Source organism: Salvelinus fontinalis, chromosome 24 (assembly GCF_029448725.1).
Source record: "Salvelinus fontinalis isolate EN_2023a chromosome 24, ASM2944872v1, whole genome shotgun sequence".
Classification (NCBI taxonomy): Eukaryota; Metazoa; Chordata; class Actinopteri; order Salmoniformes; family Salmonidae; genus Salvelinus; species Salvelinus fontinalis.
Window position 1 is genome coordinate 35,218,034 of NC_074688.1, and position 23,207 is coordinate 35,241,240.

General features: G+C 42.5%; 1 protein-coding gene across 1 annotated transcript; it reads left to right on the plus strand.

Moving 5' to 3' along the window:
* The first annotated feature begins 2,353 nt into the window (after positions 1-2,353).
* Positions 2,354-23,066, plus strand: LOC129822364 (galactose-3-O-sulfotransferase 2-like). The gene is made up of 4 exons (XM_055880587.1): positions 2,354-2,574; positions 11,835-11,945; positions 14,301-15,105; positions 15,466-23,066. Exons 1-4 carry the CDS (start codon positions 2,501-2,503, stop codon positions 16,492-16,494), a joined length of 2,019 nt encoding a protein of 672 aa, XP_055736562.1. The 5' UTR covers positions 2,354-2,500; the 3' UTR covers positions 16,495-23,066.
* The last annotated feature ends 141 nt before the right edge of the window (positions 23,067-23,207 follow it).

A 23,207-nucleotide genomic window follows, 5' to 3' on the forward strand; every position in this document is an offset into this window, starting at 1 on the left:
GGGCCAAGCTTCCTGCCATCCAGGATCTCTATACCAGGTGGTGTCAGAGGAAGGCCCTAAAAATTGTCCAAGACTCCAGCCACTTTTGTCATAGACTGTTCTCTCTGATACCACACGGCAAGCGGTACGGGAGTGCCAAGTCTAGGTTCAAAAGCCTTCATAACAGCTTCAACCCCCTTCTGCTACTCTCTGTTTATATAATCTATGTATAGTCACTTTAACTCTACCTACATGTACATATTACCTCAATTACATCGACTAACCGGTGCCCCCGCACATTGACTCTGTACCGGTATCCCCTGTATATAGTCTCACTTGTTATTTTACTGCTGCTGTATCATTATTTGTTACTTTTATTTTAATTTTAAATTTTTTACTTTTCTATTTTTGATTTATTTTACACTTTAAAAAAAAAATATATATTCTTAAAACTTCTTAATTAAAGCGTTGTTTTTAAAGCGTTGTTGGCTTGTAAGTAAGCATTTCGCTGTAAGGTCAGCACCTGTTGTATTCGGCCCATGTGACAAATACCATTTGATGTGATTTGATTTGTGTGCACCGCCCTCAAATCATTTGGTGAAAATATTCTTTCTATTTTATTCAGCTTTGTTCAATTGTATTCTTCCTACTATAAAATAATGCCATGGAATTCTAAGCAAATCTTGTCTGCTAAATGAACTAGTGTAGCCCACAGCCATTTGGCATAGCCAGATCAGGACCTAACATAAGGACAACTCAGAGTACGCTATTCTGTTCTTCTGAAATAGACTACATTTTATTCATATCATGCTTCTTTAGAACTGTCTAAAAGAAATAATGGATTTATTAGACTTTTGAAAATGTAGATGCTCCAAAGGTCTGCATCAGAGGCTTGTAGGCTATGTGTGGAAGCCAGGAGATGCTAAACGTGTTTATGTTAATTATTGGTCAAGTACTGACCCAAACAACATACCTGTTCTCATAAAAGAAGCTAGCTACCTAATTTAAAAATCCAGATTAGTTTTCAATGTCTTTGTCCGAGTTGAAGGGGGGGGCGGGTACCTATCAGCATTTTGTCTGTTGGTACATGTTAGTCGCCGTCCCTTCGTATGGTGTCCCATATTCATTTCATTTATTTGATTGAACCTTTAGTTCACTAGGCAAGTCAGTTAAACAGCTCCCTAACATGTTTGAAGAATACGCAGCCCCCACCATTCAATTAAATAATAACTAAAGATTATGAAAAGTAATAGATGATGTGTCTTGTATAATTTGAATGCCGAGTGTCTCTTCCAGTTCAGAAAATCTGTATCAACCTGTCTTTTAGTCAGGGGACTCCATGACAAACCATCCCTCCTGTCCTCTATCTGTAGAAAAACAAGATAAGAGTTGATGCACACAGTACTGATTAAATGATCAATGGTAGTTGGGTGAATTCCAGGACAGACAAGAAGTGATAGTATTTTGACCTATGACCAGATCAAATGTGACCAACCTGAAGTGGGATTGGTGCCTGGCCACATACTGCCTCAGCGTTCTTCTCCTGATACGCTGGGGGTTTCCCACGACACTGCTGAACAACAAATCCACCAGGTTTTCTAAGAAGCCTGTGAAATAAATAAAATATCATCACTCAGTGAACATATAAATAAATGTTCTCTCATTTGGAGCGCACGCAGGAATGTGGGCTGGTGTGGCTAAAATGTCAGGGCTGAATTTTGTCCCAGTACGCCCCTGCCTGTCACTGCTGCAAAACTCTCACACTCTTATTTTTGTCACAACCTGTGAAAATAGCTATTCTTGAAGATTTGCCCTGCAGGTGTAGATAGCATTTTGGGACAATGGAGCACATTTCCGGACCTTTTTGTATTTGGTGCCACTTTAAATGCAGACTCTCAGCTGGAAAACTCATTATGGACGTTGCAGCTATTATATTACCGGATTTATTCCAAAAAGGACTGAACAGCCAGGCGGTTTTATGGTTATAAGCCTGTTACAGTAAAGTGTTATTGGGCTATAATATTAACAACCATCACCTCATAAATGTAATATGCTCCTAGATATTTCACACAAAAGACAAACCTACTCACACTTCCAGTTTAATTCGACATGAATGTGATTTTACCCAAACTGTTAATGCTACAAATCCCATTTGACGCTGAGCAAGGTTGCATGTAACTGCTTTATCCTTGTGAAGAACGGTGTGACAACTACCTAGCTGGTGACAAAGAATCCCTGCCTTTGTTCTCGATTTCATCCACTGTAACCTCCTGCCCCCCCCCCCCCCCTCTCCTTTCTCCATCCCTTTCTGACTCCCTCTATTTGGTTTGTCTGCGCGTCGAGCCAATGAGTCGGCAGCGGGAGGAGTTCTAAACTGAGAGCGGGGGAGCCCTACTCTAAAAGGGGACTAGGGAGTCTGTGGCTTGGGAACGGGGAGTCTTGAGAGAGTGACTTGGGTTGGTCGGAGTTGCATGCAGGACCGGGGTTCCTGAGCACCCCCCTCCTGGGACAGACACGCGAGATGCCACCCTCGCCAAGGAAATCTATCAAGGAGCGCGAGCTGTTCTCCCTGACCTCATCTCTACCATGTTGCTCGTAAGTGAATTAATTGTGACTTCTGGAATTTTGTATTGTGTTACATTCCTTTAGCGATAGTTCATTGGAAAGCAGTTGGTCGGTGATGCTATTGCCCACAATAGTCCATAATAGGCGAAACAGCGGACTACAGATACATTACGTTATTCATATGCACTCGCAGAGAACCAAATCTAACAGTGGAGTGCCATACGATGAGATGTTTATTTAGATTTGATTTAGAGTGCTCGTTGCTACAGCCTAGGCCAACTTGCCCATACTTTGGGAAAATAAAAGTCAGACGCAAATTCTTTACTTTAATTAAATAGCTATTGCTCCCATTCACACTGACCACAAACTGTAGACAAACTGTAGAGAGAAAATAATACAATGGCACTGTTGGCATTTACGCAAATCGGCAGTTATTGTAAAATATTTTGTGAATCTTTTGGTTCAGAATGATTTTTATTACCATTCTAATATAAGTAAGACGTTTCAAAGACGCGTTTCAAAGACGATGAGATTTAATTGCAACAACAGGCAATGCAGAATAGATCCACAAAACTCATAAATTATTTCACTTTAACATTTAGATGCCGTAGGCGTAGATTGGCGTGTTTGGGGGGCCCTACTGAAATAATAAATAGCTCTTCTCAGTAAAACTGAGGGGAATCTTCGTTTTCTTAAAACATACATTTAAAGCCTAAACTGCACTGAGAGCACTTTTTAAAACAGTCAACTTCAATGCAGACATAAATGATGGTGAACAGGTCATGAACAGGTACAAATCTAAATGTCAGGTAAGATCTGATGTGTAATAAAGTGACCCAAAGTTCAATTTCTAATTGTCCAATAGTCAAACCCCTCATAGTGTTCAAGAACATGGATGAAAAACAGTCCTGAAATTCAGCTTGAAGGTCATTGGCTTTTCATTTGGAACTGATAAGAACAAGATGGAAAACTTGTAGGATGTCAGTGCCTAGTACAGCAGATATCAGCACCATAATAAACCGGTCTGCCCGACCTTACTCCACACAAGGACACAGAATCAACCACTATACGTTTTCCTTTTACTGTTACAGATAATAGCTATATTACTATGAACAGACTGCATAATCTTACTGTTTACACAAGTAGCTACTTCTGTATAATCTAATACAAATATTTTAAACATACGAAAAGACCTAGAAGTCATTCTGTAGGGTTGTGTGTCATGATAAGGGATCAACATCCAGGGAGATTACCACAACTCCCTGTTTAACTGGTCAAGTCCGGATCAGCCAGGTAGGATTTGGGAAACGTTATTAAAGACATACATGTGACCTGGGAAAGCATGCAAGCCTGCCATCCATCATATACAGTAGGACTGGCTTCAGGGCCTTTCCATCCCTTGTGACCAAAAGTCCAACCCTAGGTAGAAAGTTAGAGGGAGGGAGAGTGATGGAAAATGCTCAGTGTATGTAGGCTATGTTTGCGTGAATCTATGCATCTGTGCATCATGATCCTGTCTGAGTGTGTGTGTAGCGCCCAAAGTAGGATATGAGAGAATCTGATGTACTTTAAATGCCTGTGGGAATGTATGTGTGTGTGTGCGGGCACGTGTGTGTGTGTGCGGGCACGTGTGTGTGTGTGGGCATGTGTGTGTGTGTGTGTGTGGGCATGTGCATGTGTGTGTGAACTGAGTATATGTGTCGGCTGGCATGCAGGAGTGTAGCTGTGCAGCAGGCAGGGAATGGCAGGCCATTCTCCAGATGTCTCCATAGCCTGGGAAAACCTGAAGCGTTTTGTTAAAAAGCCCTTTTATTCATTCCTTATGTCCATGGGCTCCGTGGCCTCCTGGTGTTTGTCTATCTCTCTGTAGGCTGCTGCTGCTCAGTTTAATACCTTGGCAATATGACTGTTATTACTGTTCATATCACAATAGAAGTATTGTCATTGTGTGTGTGTGTGTGTGTGTGTGTGTGTGTGTGTGTGTGTGTGTGTGTGTGTGTGTGTGTGTGTGTGTGTGTGTGTGTGTGTGTGTGTGTGTGTGTGTGCGTGCGTGCGTGCGTGTGTGTGTGTGTGTATGTGTGTGCGTGTGCATGTGCGTGTGTGTAAGTATTAATTCTACAAATTGGAGAAATTGGATATAGTGCTGATCACACTATAGTCTAATCCTTAGTTTGCATGCAGTGAATTTGCCTACATCTGCTTATCATGAATGAGGTTTCCTTCTCTAAGCTGTGTTTGTATTGGGTCTGTGCTGAAATGTAGCGCGTAGTTTGATTATTATCGACTGTGCTGCCCAGTAGGGGTCCTCAGTGAGACGTGGATGTCGGTAGTCTTCAGTGACTTACATGTATGTGACTTATGTAGAAATGTCATCAAATTCAGCTATTAGTATCACGACTATTAAATCAACTATTCTCTCTCTTCATCTCCCTCTCTCTTCATGTGAAGGGATTTCGGGGGTGCCACGGTTCTCCAGTTAGACTCAAACTAACCCCAGTCCCTCTCCATTTTTTGTTTGACCGGCAATTGTTTGCGGTGTAGGACTGAGGAAGGTTTTTGGAAAGTCTGTGTTTTTATTCAGTGCAGTGGAACTGGATGTGACCACAGGGCATGACAAAACCAGTTGGCTGTTCTTATTCTACTCATTGGTTAAGTAAATCTAAATGAGTTGGCTCTGGATCTTTCTTTAGAGGTAACCTTTGATTTGATCTCCTCATATAAGCATTTAAGCCTTTCACTGCCACATCCAAATGAGCTGCTAGACTCTGCATGTATGTGTGTGTGTGTGTGTGTGTGTGTGTGTGTGTGTGTGTGTGTGTGTGTGTGTGTGTGTGTGTGTGTGTGTGTGTGTGTGTGTGTGTCGGAGTGTGGTTTGTGTGCAGAGATTGTGTGTGTTAGGAGTTGTGAGTGGAGTCAGGCAGAGTGTTTGTATCCAAGAAAGACAGAGAGCGAGAGAGAGACACAGACAGACAGAGTGAGAGAGAGAGAAAGAGAGAGAGAGAGACAGAGAAAGAGAGAGAGAGAGAGAGAGAGAGAGAGAGAGAGAGAGAGAGAGAGAGAGAGAGAGAGAGAGAGAGAGAGAGAGAGAGAGAGAGAGAGAGAGAGAGAGAGAGAGAGAGAAAGAGACAGAGAAAGAGAGTGAGAGAGACAGAGAAAGAGAGTGAGAGAGAGAGAGAGAGACAGAGAGTGAGAGTGAGAGAGACAGAGAAAGAGAGTGAGAGAGAGAGAGAGACAGAGAAAGAGAGTGAGAGAGAGAGAGAGAGAGAGACAGAGAAAGAGAGAGAGAGAGAGAGAGAGAGAGAGAGAGAGAGAGAGAGAGAGAGAGAGAGAGAGAGAGAGAGAGAGAGAGAGAGAGAGAGAGAGAGAGAGAGAGAGAAAGAGAAAGAGAGTGAGAGAGACAGAGAAAGAGAGAGAGAGAGAGAGAGAGAGACAGAGAAAGAGAGAGAGAGAGAGAGTGAGAGAGACAGAGAAAGAGAGTGAGAGTGAGAGAGACAGAGAAAGAGAGTGAGAGAGAGAGAGAGAGAGAGAGACAGAGAAAGAGAGTGAGAGAGAGATGGAGGGAGATGTGGAGAGAGTGTGGTTGTCATTACTATTCTAAGTATCTGGTAAAATTGAAAATTCTTTAGGCTATATCCAAACCTGATATCTTATTTCACCTGAAGGCAGGCAGGAGGCAGAGACAGGAATGTCTTCAGGGTACAAGGTCACCACAATGTTGTTTTCTTTGACTTATGTTCAGCAACTTAACCGGTTGTAATTACCATGACTTTGGACAGACTTCAATTGCAAATACTCTCTCTCCTACTGTGGTATCCTTTCCTGTGTCCTATACCCTATGAAAGTCTTGCCTACTTCCTGGTTCAAGTCACATGCTGTTTTTTAATGAGCTTCAAGCGTGTATCATCAAATTCATGAAAATGGGGTCATTTAAGATAAATGTAAAATTATATTTACTTTTACCTATCCAGTGCCTTCAGAAAGTATTCATACCCCTTGACTTATTGCATATTTAGTTGTGTTACAGCCTGAATTCAAAACGGATTAAATTGTTTGTTTTTTCTCACCCATCTACACACAACACCCCATAATGACGAAGTGAAAACATGTTTGTAGAAATGTTTGCAATTCTATTGAAAATTATATACAGAAATACTGTCTCTCATTTACACAAGTATTCACACTCCCTAGCCAATACTTTGTGGAAGCATCTTTGGCAGCAATTACATCTGTGAGTCTTTTTGGGTAGGTCACGAGGAGCTTTTTACACCTGGATTGTGCAAAGTTTGCCCATTATTCTTCTGAAAATTCTTCTAGCTCTGTCAAATTGGTAGTTGATCTTTTTGGTAAGCAACTCCAGTATAGATTTGGCCATGTGATTTAGATTATTGTCCTGCTGAAAGGTGAATTAATCTCCCAGTGTCAGACTGAAGCAGGTTTTGCTCTAGGATTTTGCCATTCCGTAAATGTTGTACCTGAAAAATGATTACAAGCATACCCATAACATGATGCAGCCACCACTATGCTTGAAAATATGGAGAGTGGTACTCAGTAATGTGTAGCTGTCACGCCCTGACCGTAGAGATCCTTTTTATGTCTCTATTTTGGTTGGTCAGGGCGTGAGTTTGGGTGGGCATTCTATGTCTGGTGTTCTATGTTGTCCTTGTTTTGTATTTCTATGTGTTTGGCCTGGTGTAGTTCTCAATCAGAGGCAGCTGTCTATCGTTGTCTCTGATTGAGAATCATACTTAGGTAGCCTGTTCCCACCTGTGTTTGTGGGTGGTTGTTTCCTGTTTAGTATTTGTTTCACCTTTCAGGACTGTTCGTTTGTCGTGTTTGTTGTTTTGTCTAGTGTTTCATATTTTAATTAAATAGTATGAACACTTACCACGCTGCACCTTGGTCCTCTTCTTCTTCTCCTGACGACGTGCGTTACAGTAGCATTGGAGTTCCCCCAAACATAACACTTTGTATTCGGGACAAAAAATCTATTTCACTATTACTTTAGTGTCTTGTTTTGGAATATTTGCATTCTGTACAGGCTTCCTTCTTTTCACTCATTCATTTAGGTTAGTATTGTGGAGTAACTACAATGTTGATGATCCATCCTCAGTTCTCTCTTATCACAGCCATTCAGGTCTGTAACTGTTTCAAAGTCACCATTGGCCTCATGGTGAAATGTCTGAGCGGTTTCCTTTCTCTCCGGCAACTGGGTGTACTGATACACAATCCAAAGTTGTAATTAACAACTTCACCGTGCTCAAAAGGATATCCAATGTCTGCTTTTTTAAACATTTTGGCCCATCTACCAATAGGTTCCCTTCTTTTCAAGGCATTGGAAAACTTCCCTGGTCTTGGTGGTTGAATCTGTGTTTGAAATTCACTGCTCGACATAGGGACCTTAAAGCTAATATTATGTGTGGACTCTCGAGTGGCGCAGCGGTCTAAGGCACTGCAAGGCACTGAATTAACTTCTCTGCGCAACGGATCCCTTTAGCGGGATCATTTTCCTAAACAACCGCTGAATTGCAGGGCGCAAAATATTACTAAAAATATTTATAATCATGCAATCACAAGTGAAATATACCAAAACACAGCTTAGCTTGTTGTTAATCTACCTATCGTGCCAGATTTTGAAAAAAAGCTTTGCAGCGAAAGCAATCCAAGCTTTTGTGAGTGCATCAATCAATGCTAGAACAGCTAGCCCCAAATTAGCATGGTCACGAAAGTCAGAAAAGCAATAAAATGAATCGCTTACCTTTGATAATCTTTGGATGTTTGCACTCACGAGAGTGAGTTACACAATAATTGTTATTTATGTTCGATAAATGTTACTTTTATAACAAAAAAACGCCATTTGGGTTGCGCGTTATGTTCAGAAAACCAAAGCCTCGTTCCGTTTGACGAAAATTCCAAAAAGTATCCGTAATGTTTGTAGAAACATGTCAAATGTTTTTTATAATCATAATCGATAATATTTCAACCGGACCGTAACCTATTCAATAAAAGAGAGAAAGAAAATGGAGAGCTACCCCTCTCGTGCGCAGGAAATAATCAAAGGACACCTGACTAGTTTTGAAAAATCTCGCTAATTTTTCAAAATAAAAGCCTGAAACTATGTCTAACGCCTAGACACAGCCTGAGGAAGCCATTGGAAAAGGAATCTGGTTGATACCCCTTTAAATGGAAGAAAGACGGGCAAGGAAACACAGATTTAAAATGTAAAAAATCACTTCCGGGTTAGATTTCCTCAGGTTTTCGCCTGCAGAATCAGTTTTGTTATACTCACAGACAATATTTTGACAGTTTTGGAAACTTTGGAGTGTTTTCTATCCTAATCTGTAAATTATATGCATATTCTACGATCTGGACCTGAGAAATAGTCCGTTTACCTTGGGAATGTTATTTAAAAAAATAATAAAAATCTGACCCCTAGCGTCAAGAGGTTTTAAGCAACATTTTACCCCTGAACTTTAGGCTTGCCATAACAAAGTGGTTGGATACTCGAGACATTTTAGCTTTTTAAAAATGAATTTATAAACATTTCTTAAAACACGATTCCTCTTTGACATTATGGGGTATTGTGTGTATGGGGCATTGTGTTTAATCCATTTTAAATTCAGGCTGTAACACAACAAAATGTGGAAAAGTCAAGGGGTGTGAACACTATCTGAAGGTACTGTATGTAGATCAGTGATGTATCTAGAATAAGTCCCTCTCTCTCTCTTTCTCTCTCTTTCTCTCACTCCTGACAAATATCAGTTCAAACAGCCAACTCTTTCATAGTGTTTCACTCCATTATTCATTCACGTTAAAAAGGAACGTCACCCCTATTCCGTTTGTGTCGTAGTGGAGTTATCCATGCACATGTACAGTAAACATTTTTACATTTAAGTCATTTAGCAGACGCTCTTATCCAGAGCGACTTACAAATTGGAAAGTTCATACATATTCATCCTGGTCCCCCTGTGGGAATTGAACCCACAACCCTGGCGTTGCAAGCGCCATGCTCTACCAACTGAGCCACACGGGACCACAGGACCACAAAAGAAACTGATCAAATGCAAACCAGAACCCACACAAACCATGTTGCTAGCACACAATGGCAGGGACATATTTAGTCAGTGCCACAATGCATAAGCAAGTTGCAACAGAGTTCAATGAAAAAACACTACAAACAGGGAGGATGGTATATAATGGTATATTAAGGGCACATTGTGTGTCATGTCCCTAGCAACTACATAGCCTGGTATTTTCATGTTTGTCTCCCTTGCCTTTACTCCATTTGTGACATGGATTAATCAGAGTTTGCCCATTAGCTGCTTCCAGGGTGGCAACTGAACTAGAGGATCATGGGTAATGTGTAGTGTTGTTTAGTCATGGTGGTGGCATGCCTGCTTGAGTCAATCAACTAGCTCCACAGTGACATTATCATCCCATGTCTTCATGCTTTAATCCCCTGGTGGCCAGACTAATGTACTACACTGACAAACAGCTGGGGCAGCTGAAGAACAGGATAGTGGTGCCATGCACTTATGGATTGTGCTCAGGGACACACACACACACACACACACACACATACTCATATGTACACACTCACACGCACAGGCAGACACACACACAGACACACCACACACAGCATGCACGATCACACACACAGACGCACCACACACACAACATGCACGAACAAAATCAAATCAAATCAAATCAAATCAAATTTTATTAGTCACATACACATGGTTAGCAGATGTTAATGCGAGTGTAGCGAAATGCTTGTGCTTCTAGTTCCGACAATGCAGTAATAACAACAAGTAATCTAACCTAACAATTCCACAACTACTACCTTATACACGCAAGTGTAAAGGGATAAAGAATATGTACATAAAGATATATGAATGAGTGATGGTACAGAACGGCATAGGCAAGATGCAGTAGATGGTATAGAGTACGGTATATACATATGAGATGGGTACTGTAGGGTATGTAAACATAAAGTGGCATAGTTTAAAGTGGCTAGTGGTACATGTATTACATAAAGATGGCAAGATGCAGTAGATGATATAGAGTACAGTATATACATATACATATGAGATGGGTAATGTAGTGTATGTAAACATTATATTAAGTGGCATTGTTTAAAGTGGCTAGTGGTACATTTTTACATAATTTCCATCAATTCTAATTTTTAAAGTGGCTGGAGTTGAGTCAGTATGTTGGCAGCGGCCGCTAAATGTTAGTGGTGGCTGTTTAACAGTCTGATGGCCTTGAGATAGAAGCTGTTTTTCAGTCTCTCGGTCCCAGCTTTGATGCACCTGTACTGACCTCGCCTTCTGGATGGTAGCGGGGTGAACAGGCAGTGGCTTGGGTGGTTGTTGTCCTTGATGATCTTTATGGCCTTACTGTGACATCGGGTGGTGTAGGTGTCCTGGAGGGCATACACAGCATGTGAGCAGGTGGATGTGTGAGAGAGAAGAGCAGGAGTGGGAGATATATGGAAGGAGGAAAGTAGGAAGGGGAAGAGATGGAGGAAGGGGGAGGGAGGGAGGTAGAACTGTCTGGAAATCATTCAGGCAGAAGGCAGATGTTCCAGATGTCTCTGATGTAGCTGTAACAGAAGCAGAAACACACATACAGTATGGGCAGAGTGGTCCAGAGGGTGTATTGAGGATTGTTGTTTTTCTTCTTCTAATTTAGCCAACGCCAGTTCAATGGGCCGAATCAAACAGGGCAGCTAATTGCTCTGATTAGAACATGAAGCCCACAAACAGATGGGAAAGGTCAATGCACCACTACGCCACAGGCATTCCAATCCAACAGTCATAGTGACGTTTCCTCTACGGTTAGAAGAGTTTCTGTGAATCACTGTTCCGCTCATTGAGATGCTGTTGGATTGTCTTGTAAATCATTGAGATTATCTCTTCCCTCTCTTACACACCATGTGTATACAAACACATGCGCAGCAGTCATCCTAATTATAGCCACCAAGCCTCAAGAAAAAACATCCAACAGTACAGAGATCATTTCTGTGGTTTAGCATAGATCAGTACTCATTTTAACCCAAAGGTGTCATGGTTATGATTTGAAAATTAGATTTGAAAATTAAGTTACAGCTTTGGAATGAGATTATATCAGCAGGTTGGTATAAAATAATTTAGTTAAAGACACAGGATATTCCTGAGATTCTTTAAATTCGTTTATAGTCATATAATCAGTCCCGTTGTCTGTAGTATTTCTGTACCTGATGCTGCTGCAGACTCTAATGTGGTTCCTGTGGTTGGTCTCCCCCCCTGCAGGTGGCTGAAGGTAGTTCTGTGCAGCCACATGCGCAATCTATGGATGGTGCTCATGGCCCTCACTGTGCTCTGTGTGGCCATCCAGATCCTAGGAGTCGTCTGGCAATCCAGGTGAGTCTGGTGCTACTGTACATACAGATGTAGGATCTTTATTTGATCAACCTGTTGCAGGAGAACTTTCCTGGGTAGCAGGAAATGTAAAACTTTTAGTCTATTTTAGGTTATAAAAAGTTTTTAAAGATTTGTCATTTCCATGTAGACGTTTTAGGCTTGATTTTAAATTATGAAAAATGTAACATCCACTACAAAAATGTACATTAATTATAATCCACTTAATTAAAATGTTCTGTTGCTACAGGATCATTTTCATGCTGTAGCAAACTGGCTCAAATTAAGATCCTACATCTGTAGCTATTGGGTCAGATCTTCATACTACCTGGATTGATATTACTAGCAGTGAAACCAGAGAGGAATGGGTGAAATGAGAGGATTTTTCTATGAGAGAATGTCGAATTGAGTGAGGCTTGTTTGATCGAATATACATTCGGAAAGTATTCAGACCCCTTTACTTTTTCCACATTTTGTTACGTTACAGCCTTATTCTAAAATTCATTAAATTGTTATTTTTCCCCTCATCAATCTACACACAACACCCAATAATGACAAAGCAAACATTTATAAAAATGTAAAAAAATAAAAAAAACACATTTACATAAGTATTCAGACTCTTTACTCAGAACTTTGTTGAAGTACCTTTGGCAGCGATTACAGCTTCGAGTCTTCTTGGGTATGACGCTACACGCTTGGCACACCTGTATTTGGGCAGTTTCTCCCATTCTTCCCTGCAGATCCTCTCAAGCTCTGTCAGGTTGGATGGGGATCGTCGCTGCAAGGCTATTTTCAGGTCTCTCCAGAGATGTTAGATCGGGTTCAAGTCCGGGCTCTGGACATTCGGAGACTTGTCCCGAAGCCTCTCCTGCATTGTCTTGGCTGTGTACTTAGGGTCGTTGTCCTGTTGGAAGGTGAACCTTTGCCCCAGTCTGAGGTCCTGAGCGCTCTGCAGCAGATTTTCATCAAGGATCTCTCTGTACTTTGCTCTGTTCATTTTTCCCTCGATCCTGACTAGTCTCCCAGTCCCTGCCGCTGAAAAACATCCCCAAAGCATGATGCTGCCACCACCATGCTTCACCATAGGGATGGTGCCAGGTTTCCTCCAGACGTGATGCTTTGCATTCAGGCCAAAGAGTTCGGCATTCAGGCCAAAGAGTTTAATCTTGGTTTCATCAGACCAGAGAATATTGTTTCTCATGGTCTGAGAGTCCTTTTGGTGGCTTTTGGCAAACTCCAAGCGGGCTGTCATATGCCTTTTACTGGGAAGTGGCTTCCGTCTGGCCACTCTACCATAAAGACCTGATTGGTGGAGTGCTGCAGAGATGGTTGTCCTTCTGGAAGATTCTCCCATCTCCACAGAGGAACTCTGGAGCTCTGTCAGAGTGACCATTGGGTACTTGGTCACCTCCCTGACCAAGGCCCTTCTCCCCCGATTGCTCAGTTTGGCCAGGCGGCCACCTCTAGGAAGAGTCTTGGTGGTTCCAAACTTCCTTCATTTAAGAATGATGGAGGCCACTGTGTCTTGGGGACCTTCAATGATGCAGAAATGTTTTAGTAACCTTCCCCAGATATGTGCACAATCCTGTCTCTATGGACAATTCCTTTGACCTCATGGCTTGGTTTTTGCTCTGACGTGCACTGTCAGCTGTGGAACCTTATATAGGCAGGTGTGTGCATTTCCAAATCATGTCCAATCAATTGAATTTACCACAGGTGGAAGTTGTAGAAGCCTCTAAAGTTGTAGAAACATCTAAAGGATGGTCAACGGAAACAGGGTGGCCCTGAGCTCAATTTCAAATCTTCTAGCAAAGGGTCTGAATACTTATGTAAATAAGGTTTCTGTTTTATTTATTTTTATAAATTTGCAAACATTTAAAAAAAACTGTTTTCACTTTGTCATTATGGTGCATTGTAATTGAACATGTAAAACATGTAATTTAATCAATTTTAGAATAAGGCTGTAACGTAACAAAAAAAAAAAGTAAAAAGTAAAGCGGTCTGAATACTTTCTGAATGCACTGTAAGTTTTGCAACCTTTAGTCTGTTACAAATGTACTGATATAAGTGGATGCACTTGGAATTCTGACAACTTTGAGAAAAACCACTGTTGTTCACACGCGTATCTGCCCTTTCATTGGCTAGAATAGTCCCACCTGATCGCGCCTGCCTTCAATCATTGAGGACATGTATTTTGATTGTTAGAGTGGTCACTCTCCTAACTTGTCAATATAATAGATCATGTTTGGTGAAACTAACAAGCTTTTACATTCCACTTCACTGTTCTGGATAATTGTTTTGTTTTGAAACAGGCTGACAGTGATTGGCTAACTGTAGTCTAACACTGTTTGGTTTCAGGAACGATAAGATGTTAAGCGAGAAGCTCCTGAATGTGCAGTTCACCATCAAGATCCAGAGAACGCTCCCGACAGAGCAGAGGGACTGGGTGCGCTTGCGCTCTTCGCACGCCCCTGTCGTAGAAGAGGAAATGAGGTCACAGGAGGAAGGAGCTCTTAAACAACGGGCCAAAGGGAACCAGAAGGTAGCAGAACATCAACATAGTAGAGATGAGCCAGGGGTGGAGAGGCGTGTCCAGAAGCATCACCAACATCTAAAGCTCTCATACACTGTCAATAAGGTCAAAGACTCTAGGAAAGAGGCAAGGGGTAAAGTTTCAGCAGTAAAGGCAGCCCTGCCCAAAGTCACACTGGGTGATGATGAGTTGCATTTGGGGGTTCCTGGGTCTGTAGTTCTCCAGCTGGGCCACCCACCTATCAAAGTGGTATCCACCTTACCTTACAAACCTCCCGAACTCCCCTCAGCCAATCTACTGAAGAGTAGAAACAGCCCCGCCCCTTTAGGCACCAACTCTGTAGTTGCCGGGGTGATAAATGAGGTGAAATCGGAGATAGCCAGCGCCACCTGTCGGCCGAAGAACCACATTGTCTTTCTCAAGACGCACAAAACGGCCAGCAGCACCATCCTGAACATTTTATATCGTTATGGCGACAGCCGCAATCTGACCTTCGCCCTTCCACTGAACAAGCACAGCCAGCTGTTCTATCCCTTCTTCTTCGCCTCACACTTTGTGGAGGGAGTGAGGAGCCGCAGTGTCAAAGAGTTCAACATCATGTGCAACCACATGAGGTTCAGACCAGCAGAGGTGAGTTCTATCATCATAGCACAGGAGGTTGGTGGCACTTTAATTGGGGAGGACGGGCTTGTGTTAATGTCTGGAGCGGAATCAGTGAAATGCTATTAGATACATCAAACACATTGTTTCCATCAAACACATGGTTCTAGTGTGCTTGATGCCTTTCCATTTGCTCTGTCTTGGCCAGTATTATGAGCCATCCTTCCCTAAGCAGCCTCCACTGCATCATAGGTAATATTGAGGTTCAGACTAACACAAGATTAATTTTACTAGATTTTTTTGCCAATAATTGTTAAATTATTATATGCCACCAAGGCATCCCACTAACACATTTTGTTCTTGTTTTGGTCTTTTTCTGTTGTGTCTCAGGTGAGGAAAGTGATGCCCCAGGACACGTTCTACTTCTCCATCCTGAAGAACCCCGTTGCCATGATGGAGTCCATCTTCATCTACTACAAGAGCATCCCCGCCTTCCACAAGGCCCGCAGCCTGGACGACTTCCTTGACAATGGTTGGCGTGGTTACAACACCTCCCTGCCCAACAACCATTATGCCCGTAACATCCTGACCTTTGACTTTGGCTTCGACAACAACGTCGCAACAGAGACGCCCGGAGACCTGGAGACGCGGGGCGCCAAAGCCATTGGCGCCATCGAGCAGGACTTCCACCTCATCCTCATCTCAGAGTACTTTGACGAGTCCATGATCCTGCTCAAGCGCGCCCTCTGCTGGTCTCTGGACGATGTCGTCTCCTTTAAGTTGAACAGCCGAAGCGAGCGCACACGGCACATGCTCTCCCCGCACACCGCCGACAAGATCAGAGCCTGGAATGCCCTTGACTGGCAGCTCTACCTGCACTTTAACATCACCTTCTGGCGACGCGTGGACACTACTGTGGGGCGTGAGGAGATGAGGCGGGAGGTGACTCGGCTGCAGGAGCGACGTGCCGAACTAGCCAATATCTGCCTGAAGGATGGTGGTGCAGTGGACCCGTCGCAGGTGAAGGACGCCGGGCTGAAGCCCTTCCAGTACGGGGCGGCCATCATCCAGGGCTACAACCTGAACCCTGGGCTGGTCGGGCCCACCAAAACACACTGTCAGAACCTGGTCACTCCAGAGCTGCAGTACACAGACACTCTCTACACCAAGCAGTTCCCTGAGCTTGCCGCCAGGCAGAGACAGGCTGCCAAACTGGCCGCCTCACAGCGTCAGCCTAGTTCAGTTAAGGTCAACCCGAACAAAGTAGCCATGATTGGGCCGGTGAGGGTGAGAGAGGCCCGACACAGTAGGACAGACAGGAGTGGACATAGAAACCCTCACGCTCAGAAACAAAATGACCTCCCCTTAAGTGCCCTGTCTAAAATCACTGCAGCTAGAAGTGACAGAAACATGCCTTAAGGGGGAGCTCTTTCAACACAGACTGGGGACTAGTGGGACGATCCACAGGAGCTCATTGCTGCTGTGTACTGGGGTCTTTTTAAGCTGAACAGCCAATGGCTATGTTTTGTCTGTACAGTGAGGTCCTTTCGCTGCACATTATGCTCACTCTGGCTGGTTGCAGTGCACAGGGCCAGTTGGCTGACTTTGGCGGCACTAGGATAAGCTCTAGTGTTTCTGCCCAACGATGCTGGACCTGTGTGGGTGGAGGGGATGGAGTTGGGGGACGAAGAGAAGGAAGAGTAGGAAGGAGAAGGAGAGTGCACCTGGGGTGACTGTCCTGCCTTGACTGGTTGGACTGAAAGTAGCCTTTTGTGGCACACATCTCCTAAACCCTCTCATCTAATATTTCCCCTTGATCTTGTTACACACTGAGGTTTACAATTTGAACCCTTGGGGTGTATAGTCGTGACCAAAAGTTTTGAGAATGACACAAATATTAATTTTCACAAAGTCTGCTGCCTCAGTTTGAATGATGTCAATTTGCATATACTCCAGAATGTCATGAAGAGTGATCAGATGAATTGCAATCATTTGCAAAGTCTCTCTTTGCCATGCAAATGAACTGAATACCCCCAAAAACATGTGCACTGCATTTCAGCCCTGCCACAAAAGGACCAGCTGACATCATGTCAGTGATTCTCTCGTTAACACAGGTGTGAGTGTTGACGAGGACAAGGCTGGAGATCACTCTGTCATGCTGTTTGAGTTCGAATAACAGACTGGAAACTTCAAAAGGAGGGTGGTGCTTGGAATCATTGTTCTTCCTCTGTCAATCATGGTTACCTGCAAGGAAACACGTGCCATCATCATTGATTTGCACAAAAAGGGCTTCACAGGCAAGGATATTGCTGCCAGTAAGATTGCACCTAAATCAACCATTTATCGGATCATCAAAAACTTCAAGGAGAGCGGTTCAATTGTTGTGAAGAAGGCTTCAGGGCGCCCAAGAAAGTCCAGCAAGTGCCAGGACCGTCTCCTAAAGTTGATTCAGCAGCGGGATCGGGGCACCACCAGTACAGAGCTTGCTCAGGAATGGCAGCAGGCAGGTGTGAGTGCATCTGCACGCACAGTGAGGCGAAGACTTTTGGAGGATGGCCTGGTGTCAAGAAGGGCAGCAAAGAAGCCACTTCTCTCCAGGAAAAACATCATGGACAGACTGATATTCTGCAAAAGGTACAGGGATTGGACTGCTGAGGACTGGGGTAAAGTCATTGTCTCTGATGAATCCCCTTTCCGATTGTTTGGGGCATCCGGAAAAAAGCTTGTCCGGAGAAGACAAGGTGAGCGCTACCATCAGTCCTGTGTCATACCAACAGTAAAGCATCCTGAGACCATTCATTTGTGGGGTTGCTTCTCAGCCAAGGGAGTGGGCTCACTCACAATTTTGCCTAAGAACACAGCCATGAATAAAGAATGGTACCAACACATCCTCCGAGAGCAACTTCTCCCAACCATCCAGGAACAGTTTGGTGATGAACAATACCTTTTCCAGCATGATGGAGCACCTTGCCATAAGGCAAAATTGATAACTAAGTGGCTCGGGGAACAAAACTTCGATATTTTGGGTCCATGGCCAGGAAACTCCCCAAACCTTAATCCCATTGAGAACTTGTGGTCAATCCTCAAGAGGCGGGTGGACAAACAAAAATCCACAAATTCTGACAAACTCCAAGCATTGATTATGCAAGAATGGGCTGCCATCAGTCAGGATGTAGCCCAGAAGTTAATTGACAGCATGCCAGGGCGGATTGCAGAGGCCTTGAAAAAGAAGGGTCAACACTGCAAATATTGACTCTTTGCATCAACTTAATGTAATTGTCAATAAAAGCCTTTGACACTTATGAAATGCTTGTATTTATACTTCAGTATTCCATAGTAACATCTAACAAAAAATATCTAAAGACACTGAAGCAGCACACTTTGTGGAAATTAATATTTGTGTCATTCTCAAAACGTTTGGCCACGACTGTACTATGGTTTGAATGGGACATACTTGGTACCATTGATTGGGGTTGGGTAAGACCTGCAAAACAGTCTGTCTGCTAACACCAAAAGACAAGCAAATACCTCCACTTTACCATGTGGTCTCTCATTTAGACAGGAAATATCTCAGGTCTCATTTCTCTGAGTTGATCTAAACTTTACTCGGAGATAAGGTGGCTCAATTTGGAGATGAATAAAATACATGATAGTATGGTAAACATGTAGACATCAGAGGAGGCTGGTGAGGGGAGCTATAGGAGGAGAACGAGCTCATTGTAATGGCTGGAATGGAATCAATGGAATGGTTCCAAACACATCAAACTCATGAAAACAACGTGTTTGACTCTGTTGCATTGATTCAATTCCAGCCATTTGAATGAGCCCACTTTCTCCTATAGCTCCTCCCACCAGCCTCCTCTGGTAGAGATGTAAGGGAAATTGGTTTTCGTCAAGATGTAGTAATAGAAATACAATTCCAGAATGTTTAACTTAAGAGCACATCTCAGCTCTTCCGATACCACCAAAAGAGAGAAAGAGCTTGTAACATTCTGTAATAATATATTTGTACATAAACTCAAATGCAGAAAGTTCCTAGAATTGTATCATCCTTTTAGGTTAGTAACTGAGAGAGATTCAGTTATTAAAAGTAATTCAGTAACTGAGAGAGATTGAGTTACTGAAGTTATTCAGTAACTGAAAGATATTCAGTAGGCCACTATGGGGAAAAAATTCACTTACCAAGACGTAGCAATGGAGCTCTCGATTCTCACCGAGATGGGAATCACATTAAAATATTGTATTTCTTAGAAGACCAAATGATTAGTCTCTTTAAATGAAAGTGTGCTTTTACAGTTTTTTACAATCACTTTGACACTTGCTTGGATACAGTACACATAAAGCTAAGATCATTTGTTCATTGAACTAAAATCACCTGTTCAAAATGACACAACTTAACATCAAAGTATTACCACTTCAAAATGCAATTCACACATTACATCTGAAATGACTGTCTATTAATTTCATTACAATGTTCTAACTATCAATTGATACAACTGATCAAAATTATAAGTAACTGTTGCATTACTCTTAATGCATAGATTTATGGAAACTGACAAACAATATTCCATGTTTAGATCATGAACGTTTCAGGATAACGAGATCCATTGACACCAATTACCGTGGAACATGAACCAACTGGACTACATTATCTATGGATGTAATATTTAATCATCATTCTTTATCAGACACCGTTTCTATGGTCCCATGTACCACTTTTCCAGACCATGTTTTCAGATTTGACATTATTGTACACTCTCCGGCCACTCACCGGCCACTACTGGGTAGGACCCCCTTTTGCCTCCACAACAGCCTGAATTATTCACGGTGTTGTACGATGCCCTTCTGCACCACTGTTTTAAACAGCTGTTATTTGAGCATTTGTGGCCTTTCTCTTAAATGAGTCTGGACATTCTCCTCTGACCTCTCTCGTTAACAAGGTGTTTTGCCCACAGAACTGCCGCTCAGTGAATGTGTTTTGTTTATCACACCATTCTCTGTAAACTCTAGAGACTGTAGTGCATAAAAATCCCAGGAAGGCAGCTGTTTCTGAGATGCTGGAATCACCATGTGTGGCATCAACAATCATACCCACAGCCAGTTGCTTTGATTACGCATCTTGCTAGTTCTAATGTTAGGTCGAACAACAACTTAAGCTCTCTACTCTATATACTATATATATTGAGTTGCAGGCAGCCACCTGATTCACTGTTCGAATGTAACCTTCCTTGATGAGCTAAATCAGGTCTGTAGAGCTGAGGGCATGACCTATGTCCTTGCGTGGGATAATGTCAGGTTGCACCATGCTCAAATGGTTTCAGGCCCATCCACAATTCACCACACTGTACTTACCCCCATACTCTCCTTTCCTTAACCCGATTGAGGAATTTTTCTCCACACGGAGGTGGAAGGTATGTGATAGGCACCCTCACGAACAAGCCACCCTTCTCCAGGCCATGGATGACGCATGCAATGACATCACGGAAGACTAGTGTCAGGCCTGGATTCGCCATGCCCAAAGATTCTTCCCAAGATGTTTGGCTAATGAAAACATCCATTGTGATGTGGATGAGAACCTGTGGCCAAATCCACAAGACAGTGTTGATGGAAATATAGAAGTACAGTAATCAATCCTTTGTTTTGCTTTTTACAGTAAGCCAGGTGAGGAACACTGCAGTTGATGTTTTACAGTAAGCCAGGTGAGAAACACTGCAGTTGACTTTTAACTGTTTTTTCTTTTTTTGTAGCAAATCATTTTTGCTTTGATTCAAAGAAACCTATGTTGTGATTTTATTGTATTTCATCAATAAATGTCATATTTTGTTCAGTGTCTGTAGTATTCTCTCTACTAGTCCTTTTACAGTGATGTTTTTACGTGTAGTAGCATAATGAAACATGTATCACATATTTTGTACGACAATATTTCATGATTGTACGAACAACTACACAGTGGAACTATCGGTATCTTGTGTGTGGGTGATCTAAATGAATGTTCCTATGGTATTTCTTGATAAGTGAGTTATTCGAACCTATGATTCTGCAAGTGCAAGGTTTCTTTTGAAGATATGAATGCACAATGCAATGTTTTGAACATTGGACAGCCTGTGCTACAAGTGATGACCGTTTTGAGTTTTGTGTCTAGAGTTTTGAAAAATGACCACAAGGTTCTGAATTTAGTGCCAATGGAATTGTAAAAAACTGTAAATCATACTGCACTTTAGAGTAAATATAAATGAGTTGTAAAGAATTGATCGTCAAATGGAAATGTAGATTTTGTATTTAGAGATGATTTTGTGATGTGATTCCTTACATCACAATACTTTAAAATTGTCTGTTATGTACAGTGCCTTTGGAAAGTAGTCAGACCAAATTTACTTTTTCCAAATGTTGTTACGTTACAGTCTTATTCTAAAAGTGATTATATAAAAAGCAAAAAAGGTTTTTAGAAATTTTACAAAATGTATTACAAATAGAAAACAGAAATACCTTTTTTACATAAGTATTCAGACCCATTGCTATGAGACTCAAAATTGAGTTCAGGTGCATTCTGTTAACGATCATCCTTGAGATTTTTCTACAAATTGATTGGAGTCCACCTGTGGTAAATTCAATTGATCGGACATGATTTGGAAAGGCACACACCTGTCTATATGCGGTCCCACAGTTGACAGTGCAGATCACAAAAATAACCAAGCGATGAGGTCGAAGGAATTGTCAGTAGAGCTCCAAGACAGGATTAAGTCGAGGCACAGATCTGGGAAGATTACCAAAAAATGTCTGCTGCATTGAAGGCCCCAAGAACACAGTTCCCTCCATCATTCTTAAATGGAAGAAGTTTGGAACCACCAAGACTCTTCCTGGAGCTGGCCGCCCGGCCAAACTGAGCAATTGGGGGAGAAGGGCCTTGGTCAGGGAGGTGACCAAGAACCCAATGGTTACTCTGAGAGAGCTCTAGAGTTCCTCTGTGGAGATGGAAAAACCTTCCAGAAGGACAACCATCTCTGCAGTACTCCAACAATCAGGCCTATATGATAGAGTGGCCAGACGGAAGCCACCCCTCAGTAAAAGGCACATGACAGCCCGCTTGGAGTTTGCCAAAAGGCACCTAAAGACTCTCAGACCATGAGAAACAATATTCTCTGGTCTGATGAAACCAAGATTGAACTCTTTGGCCTGAATGCAAAGCATCACGTCTGGAGGAGACCTGGCACCATCCCTATGGTGAGGCATGGTGGTGGCAGCATCATGCTGTGGGGATGTTTTTCAGCGGCAGGGACCGGGAGGCTAGTCAGGATCGAGGCAAAGTTGAACAGAGCAAAGTACAGAGAGATCCTTGATGAAAATCTGCTCCAGAGCGCTCAGGACCTCAGACCTGGGCAATGGTTCACCTTCCAACAGGACAACGACCCTAAGCACACAGCCAAGACAATGCAGGTTCTGAATGTCCTTGAGTGGCCCAGCCAGAGCCTGTACTTGAACCCAATCAAACCTATCTGGAGAGACCTGAAAATAGCTGTGCAGCAACGCACCCCATCCAACCTGACAGAGCTTGAGAGGATCTGCAGAGAAGAATGGAAGAAACTCCTCAAAACAGGGGTGTCAAGCTTGTAGCGTCATACCCAAGAAGACTCAAGGCTGTAATCACTGCCAAAGGTGCTTCAACAAAGTACTCAGTGGAGGGTCTGAAAACTTATGTAAATGTGGTATTTCAGTTTTTTTATATAAAAAATTAGCAACAATTTCTAAAAAACTGTTTTGCTTTGTCATTATAGGGTATTGTGAGTAGATTAATCAGGGGAAAAAACGATTTAAACAATTTTAGAATAAGGCTGTAATGTAACAAAATGTGGAAAAAGTCAATGGGTCTGAATACTTTCCGTATGCACTGTACGTTGATTTTTCTCATTGTTGTGAGCAGTGATGTTGCCACTGACTCGGTAAGCACAGATTTCAAAATTGAAATGGTCAAATTAAAGGTTGATGTATTATAACTGGTTCTTACTTTTGTGTCTGTTTCCACTTTTGCACGATAAAACAATTTAACCTGAGCAGTATTTTGTTTAGTCTTGGGTAAAAGTTTCTGTACAGTGGGGTTGTACTTTGCAGATCAGACAACAGGTGGCAGCCTTGTC